Source organism: Lottia gigantea (genome assembly GCF_000327385.1).
Source record: "Lottia gigantea unplaced genomic scaffold LOTGIsca_72, whole genome shotgun sequence".
NCBI classification, from domain to species: domain Eukaryota; kingdom Metazoa; phylum Mollusca; class Gastropoda; family Lottiidae; genus Lottia; species Lottia gigantea.
Window position 1 is genome coordinate 318,260 of NW_008710427.1, and position 11,705 is coordinate 329,964.

Genomic DNA, 11,705 nt, shown 5'->3' on the forward strand with positions numbered 1-11,705 from the left:
ATGATAAAGGAAAACAATAAAAGGATTATTGAAAGTGAAAATATCATCAATAATACTGAAATTAAGCCAGTTTTATCAAATGTAGACATTGCATTAACTATCATATCAGTACCAAGAAACAGACATAAAATAGAGGATACCTATAGACCGAAATATTTATCTCAAGTTGTTGGTAAACTATTATCTTTACTAAAAACTCAAAATACACTCAAATCATATGCAATATTTCTATGCAATGTGCATAATGATCCAGATACTTTTGATGAAATCAAGCCTCTTGTGAAAAGGTTTACAACATTTCAAAGATATACAACTAAAACGTATGTTTCAGATGGTAAATTTGAGAAGGAAAAACAGGACTATGTTTACTGTATGAATGAAACACTGCACAGAAATGTTAGTTATGTATTTTTAATAGAAGATGATGCTTATCCACATGCTGATCTGTTTTCAGTGTTAGAAGATGTTATAACTAAGCGAATTGAAAATAAGTTTTCCAATCCATGGATACCAAAAAGGAATGTAACGTTTATCAAATTTTACCACGTTCCATATGTTTTGGGTTTTTGTAGTTATGAAATAGAACGGGTGCCTGAACTTTTAAGTGTAAGTTTATTTTTTGGAACATTACTATGTAAAGTCTATCTCTATTTTGTAAAAAAGAAGCATTTGAAAGTGAGTTATTTATGGATATTATGTATATTATATGCAAGTCTAGTTGCCATGTGTATCAGTAGACAACATTTATTAGAATTACGAAGACTATCCAAAGAATTTTACCTAGTTACTCCAACTCCTTCTTGTTGTACACCAGCTATGCTTTATACACAGTATGGTGCAAACCTAGTGATAAACAAAATGAGTAAAGCAAGATGTAAAAATGGATATGGAAAAGACTCATTATTAGATGATATTCGTCGTAAAAATAGGCTTACAGCATTAATGGTACAACCTAATTTATTTCAACATATTGGTATTTACTCTTCCTTACGTTATAGTGTCAATCTAGATTCTATTCTATGATGTCCTACTTTGTCCAAAGCCCAAAGGGTTTCCACAAAAGCTTGCTTTCATCATCCACAAGTTTATTTTGTAGTTGATTATGTCTGAATATCTGTTATGTATTTGATTGAATTATTGTAAGGTTAGTTTTTTTTTTCTCTTGTCTAGGTAACAAGTGGTTAATACTGAATTTTAACCAGTTTATAAATCACTAATTCAACACTGCATTCGCCATCAGTGTTATAATTATTAGTGTTGATCAAAAATTTGTTGTAATTTAACTCATATGAGCTCTCATCCATATATTATGATCATATCAAGTTTCTTTAAAAGCCCATCAAAATTGTGCTCTCTATTGTGTCACAAGCTAAATTTGAAGTCAAGGGCAACAACTCAAAAATGTACCAAGTTTCTTCACAATCCACTCAAAAGCAAGTCTTCACATGCCAATTTTGATGTATTTTTAACTACGAAACAAATGGTTGCCGTGCACTTTCTTGATACATTTTCAGTATATCAAGGCTGATAAAAACTGTAGTCTCTGTTGCGTTCACAAGCCAATTGTAGACTGACGAACGGACAGGGGCGACGACAATATACGACTACATGTGGGTGAATAAAAATGTTCAAAATTTGATTAAAATTATACTCTAATCAAAATCTTTCTAGTCAATATTGCATGTGCAAGCAATAAAGGGTCAATAAATGGAACATAGGACATTGTTCTTGTTCAAAATTAATAAAAGACGTATTTATATATTTATTATTGATGTATTATGAGGTATAGGATTATATATTTAATTTTTATATTCAAGATATTATATCAGGGATTATCATATCATCATGAAAATACATATAAACATTTTATTATCAATTTTTTGTGTTATTATTAATTAATAAATCAAGTGTTGTGTTGTGATAGATAGTTACTCCTGTATTTGTAGTGGCTGCTCTACTGGCCATTTGATAAAGTTACTTATCACAGGGTAACCTGTGAAGCAGCTGTTATGGAGTGATCAGATACCTCATATTTCTATATCTCCTACACATCTTATGGTATGGTGTATAACCCTCAGTGTTCGATTGGTTAAGAAATTATCATATTCTTGAAGGTCAAATTTTATTAAATAGACACCACTATATCTGTCAGAAAAATTATATACCGCGTTTAATCATGTCAAAGTCCACTGTATCATAAACAAATGGTTGAGGAGTAATATATGCCCACTTTCCTGATACAATTTCAGTTTATCAAGGTAGGTTACTAATCTGTGTCAAATTGTACCAAAAATCTAACTTTTCGAAGACGTTTTTTATTTTAGTCACAAAATTTAATAAAATTCAGACATAAACTGTCGCCTCTATTGCATTAACATGCCACATTTAACATAAAATGTATTATTAAAATCAGATGAAATTTTTTTAGTCTATAGTATTCACATACGCTTTTTTAAAATTTATTATTTTTATTATACGCCCACATCTCTCTATGTGGACGTATTTTGTCGGCACCACTGTCCGTCCGTCCTTCAACATTTGCTTGTAAACGCTCTAAAAACTATATGTTTTGATGGAATCAAATGAAATTCGGTATGTGTATACATATTCATAAAACAAAGATCAAGTTCGAATTTGAGCTATTTTCGACCGTTAGAAGCAGAGTTATTGCCCTTGCCCCAAAATCTTGAATATTTACCATCCGCATGCCGTGGTGGGCGTATATGGCTGTGGTCCACTATCTTATTCTGTTGGGTTGGAAATAATATAGTGAAAATTGGCTTACTCAAAAATTTTGATATTTTAAAGAGGGCTTTAACTCTAAAATGACAAAATCTTACATAAGTATTATATTGTTTCAATGTTATTCATTTACCATCAGGCATTTTCCAATCCATATTTTTCATAAAATCTTTGACAGAATGTAAAGAAATGGGTTGTAAATAGCTTCCTGTATGTTTTCTTCTCCACCATTTTCCAGCTTTAGCTTCCAGACTTCCAATTTTAACAAATTTATATCTGTAATTTTCTATTCTTATAAAACTGTAACAAAAGAAAATTGGTTTTTCATCTAAAATGGTTTTGGTGTGTAAATTATGATCAAATGTGGCCTATTGTCTGACTGAATCCACTGATTCCATTTACACAAAATACAAAGAGGCTGACATGGGAGTTGTCAATATACACCATACACACAGAGAGATGCATGTGATGTATACAGAGAGATGTGGTTCATAAAGAGAGATGTCGTATATATAGAGAGATGTGGTTCATACAAACAGATGTAGTGGTTAAATATCAAATAACTTTTTTCAATGATCAATCTCAATGATTTGTAAATTCAATCCGAAATTATAAGGTATAAATGAAGATATTTATGAAGAAAAGAAAATATAACTTACTTTGGTGGTTTATCGGGGAAAGGATTATAATCTATTAAATTTAATGTATCTTTATCATTTGCCAATAACTTTACCACTAAATGAACTATCCATGGGTTATACTGAAAATTCTAGAAAATTTAAAAAAAAAAAAAAAAAAAACTTAAACTAATCTTTGGCAGAGTTTATGTGTTTTTTTCTTGTTCCAAAAAAAAACCTTTCTAGTTTCTTGTTACATTTAACAATTGTTGAATACTTTGCATCAATATAGATGTTATGTATTAGAAACTTTAAGGTTGTCTATTAATACAGAATGAACATACCTTATGAAATGGTACAAACCATAACAACCAATCTAAACGATAATGATAAGGGGAAATTAAACAGGGTCTTCTTGTTATATTTCCTGGTTTACATTTAAAATCATATTCTCTCCATTCAGCACTCGGTGAATATGGGTCTGAACTTGATGTTCCCTCAAATATAACTTCAATTCTTTTCTTAGTTACACTGTCAATAAAAATTCTTATGTTAAAACATCTTTCATCTTTGTAAAAATGAATAACGATATTGAATGAAAAGTGTAACTACTATGGTAAGATATGGAAATCTATTGTATGTTGCCTCTTGGTCTAGGGTCCAGACAATTAATAAGGGTTGTTTGATATATTTTTTCTAGCTTATTTAGATACCTATTAAGATGTAAGTTGATCAACAGTCATCTAAACTTTTCAACAGTATGTTGTTAAAAATATATTCTAAATGCAAATGCATTCAATTGAACATCACAGCATTGAAATGTTTAACACTAAAGCGAGGAATACTAATCTAAATGCTTGTTCTTGAAATAAAATCTGATTTACCTTCCAAAGGCACCATAGGTATTAACTAATCTGAGAGGCTCAAATGATGTATTCATACGTTGTCTATGTGATATGAGATTCTGTACAACAGGTATAGATAGATACACTATTAATACACCTAAACTAATATTAAATACTTTTCTTATATAACACCCTGAAATAATAATAAATATTAAACTATTAATACACCTTAACTAATATTAAATACTTTTCTTATATAACACCTTGAAATAAGAATAAATATTAAACTATTAATACACCTAAACTAATATTAAATACTTTTCTTATATAACACTCAGAAATAATAATAAATATCAAACTATTAATACACCTAAACTAATATTAAATACTTTTCTTATATAACACCTTGAAATAATAATAAATATTAAACTATTAATACATCTAAACTAATATTAAATACTTTTCTTATATAACACCCTGAAATAATAATAAATATTAAACTATTAATACACCTAAACTAATATTAAATACTTTTCTTATATAACACCCTGAAATAATAATAAATATTAAACTATTAATACACCTAAACTAATATTACATACTTTTCTTATATAAAACCCTGAAATAATAATAAAAATTAAACATTTAATACATCTAAACTAATATTAAATACTTTTCTTATATAACACCCTGAAATAATAATAAATATTAAACTATTAATACATCTAAACTAATATTAAATACTTTCTTATATAACACCCTGAAATAATAATAAATATTAAACTATTAATACATCTAAACTAATATTAAATACTTTTCTTATATAACACCCTGAAATAATAATAAATATTAAACTATTAATACACCAAAACTAATATTAAATACTCTTCTTATATAACACCCTGAAATAATAATAAATATTAAACTATTAATACACCTAAACTAATATTAAATACTTTTCTTATATAACACCTTGAAATAATAATAAATATTAAACTATTAATACACCTAAACTAATATTAAATACTTTTCTTATATAACACCTTGAAATAATAATAAATATTAAACTATTAATACACCTAAACTAATATTAAATACTTTTCTTATATAACACCCTGAAATAATAATAAATATTAAACTATTAATACACCTAAACTAATATTAAATACTTTTCTTAAAAGATAGTGGCCCACAGCCATATACACCCACCACCACCTATGCGGATGGTAAAAACGAAACATCCATTTTAAGTTTCATCAAAATTGGTTGAAAACTAAGAGAGTAATAGCATATTCAAGATTTTGGGGCAAGGGCAATAACTCTGCTTCTAGCGGTTGAAAATAGCTCAAATTCGAACTTGATCTTCGTTTTATGAATATGTATACACATACCAAATTTCATTTGATTTCATCAAAATATCTAGTTTTTAGAGTATTTACGAGCAATTGATGTTGATAGAAGCACTTACTGTATAGAGGTTAAAGGGCGATAACTCCTCAAAACTGACATAAGAGGCCTTAATCTTGAAAAAGCCTTAAATTTAATCAGAGGTAGACTAAACTTTGTCAAAACTTTCCATTTAGGTCCAATAACATCCATTTTAAGTTTCATTGAAATTGGTTGAAAACTAAGTGAGTAATAGCATATTCAAGATTTTGGGGCAAGGGCAATAACTCTGCTTCTAACGGTCGCAAACAGCTCAAATTCGTTTTATGAATATGTATACACATACCAAATTTCATTTAATTCCATCAAAAAATCTAGTTTTTAGAGCGTTTACAAGCAAATGTTGACGGACGGATGGACAGATAGGGGTGCCGTCAATATACGTCCACATAGAGAGATGTGGGCGGTATAAAAACAATAAATATTAAACTATTAGAACACCCTAAAATATAAAAATTACATTTTAAACTAACTATAAATACAATTTTAACTAATAACATACACTATACTTTACTAAGTCCCTAGAATATATTTAAAACTATTAATACAACTTTAACTAATATTAAATTTTTTTTAACAAGAGTTTAACATTGCAGGATAATTTCAAGTTGTCTTATTAGAACCTTAAGGGACATAATTGTTTTAATATCTGCTTTGCCAGATGATAGAAATCAATTTTTGCTTTTCTGCAGTAATGACATTTAGGTTTGTCGACAGCAAAAATATTAATCTAATGAGGTAAATGTTAACATACCTAAACTGTCCTTAGATCCTTTTACTCTTTTCTCCATTTCAATATTAATAACATGTTCTTTGGTTGATTTTGAAAACATCCAAGATAAATTAAGATCATCAAAACAAGCTAAACTTGGTAAAATAGTTAACCAATTTAAAAAGCTTAAATTTCCACTTATGATTAAAACAATCTGTAAAAATTAAGTAAAAAAATTGTGTAATGATGCAATGAAACATGACAATTTCTGTAAGTATTTATGATAGATAGATAAAACGATTGATACCTGAAATAGTATTTGCAGACACCCTCCAACAATCACCATTCTTCTTGTTAAAAATAATAAAAATGGTGCAACTAATTCTATAAAATGATTGGATAGAGTTTCAAATTGGTGAAATATTTCTGGAGATTGATGCATAAAATAACTCATTGGATTTGGTACTGGTTGTGTCTAAAATAGAAGATAGCTTGCCAGGCAAGGTAATATACGCCCACTGGCAGCTTTGATTTTAAATAAAAATATTTGACAGTACAGTAACAATCACGAGTATGAAATATTCAGCCTTCAGTCATACACTTCTTTTGAACTTTTTAGGGTGATACTGAATAACATTACCAAGTTTTGTCAAAATCTTTTTAATAGGGTTCATCCTCAGGTGGTTACAAATAATCATACCAAGTTTCTTCGAAATCAGTCAAGAATAAACTTCTAAAATGTTTACGAGCAATTGTGAACGGATCAACAAACAGACAGACAGGCAGACATGGGTGACAACAATATAAGCCCCCAATTTCATCTGGGCGTATAAATCTGAGACAATAGTAGATATAAAAAATCAAAATAAAGATCTTCATTTCATTCTTTTTTGTGAAATTTCCCTGATTCTATTGTTTTGAAAAAATAATTGGATGACAGCTTACATCGAACTTTACCATAGTGAAAAGTTCTGAAATAATTTCATTCACAATACAAATTAGCCAAGAATTTAACTAAATATACTGAAGTGATAGAAACAAAGTGACTGGAACAAATAAGGAAAGATTAAACCATTAAATCATGAAATAGGAAGAAAAACCCAACAAACCTCATAATGGTAATTCATACAAGTTAAATCTCTCCAACACTGATCACCTCTGATCTTTATTAATCCCTGAAAATACAATCATACAATTATAATGACAATATGTATTTTTCAAAACCAATTTATACCAATTTTAATGTCATTATTCAATTTTTTCCTACTCCTATAAGAAAGATAGCTTACCACGCAAGGTAACATATGCCCACTAGCAACTTTGATTTTAAATAAAAATATTTGGCAGTACAGTAACAATCACCAGTATGAAATATTCAACCTTCAGACATATACTTCTTTTGAACTTTTTGAGGCGATACTGAATAATATATGTTTCATCAAAATCTGTCAAGAATTGGGCCTTCTAGAGTGTTTACATGCTACATATTGAATGCATTTTCAAGAACAAGGGCACAATTTTTTTTTTGATTTTTCTGATTTTCCATAGGGTTCATCCTTTGGTGACAACAAACACTCACACCAAGTTTCGTCAAAATCTGTCAATAATTGAACCTTCTAGAGCATTTACGAGCTAAAAATTGACCGTGTTTTCAAGGGCAGTAACTCATACTAATCATTTTTCGATTATTCTGATTTTCAATAGGGTTCATCCTTGGGTGATTACTAACACTCATACCCAGTTTCTTTGATATCCGTCAAGATTTGTGCCTTCTGGAGTGTTTACAAGCTAAAAATTGAACGTGTTTTCAAGAACAAGGGCAATAACTCAAATTAAATATATTTAATTTTTCTGATTTCCGATAGGGTTTATCCTTGGGTGTTAACGAACACTCGCCCCAAGTTTCGTCAAAATCCGTCCAGAATTAGCCTTCTTGAGTGTTTACACGCTAAATTTTAATGCGTTTTCATGAAGAGTATGAACTCCTACTAATTATTTTTTTATCTTTTTGATTTCAAATGGGGTGCATTCTTGGGTCATAACAAACAAGAATTTTTCTGATTTTCAATAGGGTTCATCCTTGGGTGTTTACAAACAACCATACCACGTTTTGTCAAAATCAATAAAGAATTGTGCCTTGTAGAGTGTTTACGAGCAATTGTGGATGGATGGACGGACAAACAGGGTGACGACAATATACGCCCCCCATTTCATGTGGGCGTATAAAAACACATTAAGAATATAAATAATATGTTTGGACAACAAAAACACCTTAACAACTAACTTTTTTTATAGTTGGACACAATACCATAATATTTCCTTATTTATTGCACTTATTTTGAGTTATAAAGTAAATACTTACAGCTCCTAACATAATTCTAAATATTAACCATCTATAACCATAGATTACAACTACTGACGTTGGTGTATGTTTGGGGAATTGTGATAAATTCCATACAGGACAAAGAAATATTGCTAAAAATCCTGTCTCTAATAATTGAGATTCCCAGCCTGAAAAACAACTTTTTTAGTAACACTAATCTGTATTGCAAAGTAGCAGCAAAGAATCAGAGTTACAGTAAAACTAAGCTCAAGTGACTACAGATAACTATGAAACATATTGTTGCAAGAGTGTAGATCCTAATGATATCTACATAAACTTAAAAGTTATTACAAATTTTCTCAAGAGTTCAATATTAATGTTGAAGTTTTCATACATGATTGAAATTAAAAAATTGAAAAGACTAATCAAAATAGACTTACCAAAGCTGTACCTTTAAAAAGAATAAACCACATCAATTTCAGATCATACAACATTAAAAAAAAAAACACAGATAAGCATATACTGTACATGACAAATGTGTAAATTTACTAATAGCCAATCTTATTAATTCATTAAGATTATTAAATCTGCAAAATTTCATTGTCTTTTAAACTACTTTATGCAATTTCAACCAATCAGTTTATGGTATGGTAGTATAATAGTTTGGATAGAAATATCAAAACAGAACTCGAATCATGTTGTTCAGATTCACACTATGCAATCTTCAGGCTGTCATCATCAACAAAATGATTCAGATACAGAAATTGTTTTTATAAGCTGAAAAAAGCCTGCTTTGGAAGAATTATTGCCATAGAACATTGGTCACTTACCATGTTTGTCCTATATTAACTAAGGAGTGATACAGAACCCATAAACATGCCATGATAAACCAATTAGCTGCACCACATACCAGTAAAAATAATGATAAAAATACACCAATATAAGCCACAGCATCTAGTAAAACATCTAAATGTTTATCATAATCAAATAGCCATAAAATAGAAGGTACATTATTGAACATATTCAACTTATCACCATTAGATTTCAGCTGAACATTTTTTAACATTTTATTGGCTGGTAACAAACCATTACTTCCTAATAACTCTTTATTCTGATGTAACGCAACAAGGAATGCTATAACTGAAATAGAAATAAGAACTCATTTATCTGAAATTGATAGAAATTTGACTGACCTGAAACAGAAAGAAAATGGAATTTCAATTGAATTTCTTTAACCATTTCCCCAAATTTCAAAATAAACTTTCAAGGGCATATGAATATAATTATAACATGTATTTTCAAAAGTAAACATGTCCATAACACTCTGAGGTATAGGACTGCTATTTAAACATTTGAAATTTACACCCTTACACCCAACAATCTAGTGTCAAATACAATTTCCTGTCAAAATTCCAAACCTTTTAAATTTTTTGTACTACGCATGTATAAACAAAAGTGACAAGCTCAACCGTTTTATATCTAAATATACAGTCAAGTAACCTAATTTCAAGCTAACCTATTTTTCGTGCATCTCTGTAAATGATTAATAATTCACATGTGCGATCTCTCGTGACCTCCGCATTTGCTTGTTTTAATAAACATGAGTTATCTGTACAATATCAGCTAGTAGAATGTATTCAGTAGTTTCAAGCAAGGTAAAATTATAAATGTATACTTCGACAAATACAAAATGGTGGAATTCAGTTTTTACCAAATGTCACAATTTTTTATTGGCCGAATTTCCTTATAATTCCAAGCTCTAATCGGAATTCAAAGTGTTGCTCGCTAGAATGTAGTTCAGTGAACGAAGTCACATGATAAACTAGCGGATTCCGTGTCAGCAGAAAATTCATATGGAACACAATGTGAGCCATATTCTAAAGTTGTTTCAATGACTTTCTTTGAAGGAATTGTCATTAGTAATGATGAAACATTATTAAAGATAAATACCAAGAGAAGTTAATTATACCACTGGGCATCCATAAAGCATGTTTTTCTCAACTTATTTAAAGATAAAACATTGTAAATGAAAATAGGTGACATATTTTGCTTGTGAAATATGGGTCAAAGTGAGGGAAAATCAAAACAAACAAATTTTAATTATTTTGTAGAATATCTGAGGAAACTTCAAAGACATAAAAAAAAATGTGCTTTTTTAAGTTTTGACGAAATTCTGTGTTGAATCCTTATAAACACAAATATAGACACTACTTTAGTATCGGTAATCAATTTACCAATGAAAGAATGACATGACACTCAAAAATTCATTTAAGACTTTTGTAAGTTTATGACAAAAAAGGGAATCTTTTATTATGTGAAATTTACTAACAATATATAAATCCAACATATCTTATCAAGATAATTCTTGTTAACCAATAGCTTCCAGGTGCCAGCAAGTGCTTTGAATCAACCTTTTCATCTTTGCCACGCCAACAAGTTTCATTTTTAGTTCGTTGTTTATCATTTTCGGTATTTTTTGACTCTTTGGTCAATGGCAACTTTCTTTGACGAATTTCTCGAGCGGATGTATTATTACTCGACATACTGGGTTCAAATATCCTTGTCGTATTTTACAAATTGTGTCTTTTTTTGAAAGGTTAAACAATATATGGATTTTTAAGTAATGTAGGTAGCCATGATGATAAGAGGCACAACTCGATTTATCAAAGCTAGTTATTCCCCCTTAATTTGGAGTCGGACAACTAACATTTCTATTCAGGAAAATAATGATTTCTGCAGGAAGGTTTCTGCCTTGTATAAGAAAATGAAACGCATTTAGGTGCACTGGCATGAACAAAATAGATAAAAAAAAATATAACTAGAAAAAAAAAAAATCAATATCACAAACATGAATAATGAGATTATGCCTTCTCTGACAAGGTCTCTCCAAAACCGATATTATCGATATTAGATTACAGATGGGTATTTTCTTTCTGGTTACTAAAGTTATTCCAAAAGTTGGCCTAATCTATTTTTAGGGTTCAGGGGGACATAACACCCCCCCCCCCCCCACCTCCCGT

At 29.4% G+C, this 11,705-nt stretch overlaps 2 protein-coding genes across 2 annotated transcripts; one reads left to right on the forward strand and one right to left on the reverse strand.

Annotated features, from left to right (window-relative positions):
- On the forward strand, positions 1–1,023 carry LOTGIDRAFT_131085 (hypothetical protein; the record flags this gene model as incomplete). The annotated part of the gene is made up of 1 exon (XM_009065952.1): positions 1–1,023. The coding sequence occupies one exon, from the start codon at positions 1–3 to the stop codon at positions 1,021–1,023; it is 1,023 nt and encodes a 340-aa protein (XP_009064200.1).
- Positions 1,024–2,867: 1,844 nt separating this feature from the next.
- LOTGIDRAFT_131108 (hypothetical protein) lies at positions 2,868–11,228 on the reverse strand (the record flags this gene model as incomplete). The annotated part of the gene is made up of 10 exons (XM_009065953.1): positions 2,868–3,042; positions 3,402–3,511; positions 3,704–3,890; positions 4,244–4,397; positions 6,405–6,576; positions 6,670–6,837; positions 7,472–7,537; positions 8,725–8,884; positions 9,516–9,825; positions 11,015–11,228. The coding sequence occupies 10 exons, from the start codon at positions 11,226–11,228 to the stop codon at positions 2,868–2,870; spliced, it is 1,716 nt and encodes a 571-aa protein (XP_009064201.1).
- Between the last annotated feature and the right edge of the window lie 477 nt (positions 11,229–11,705).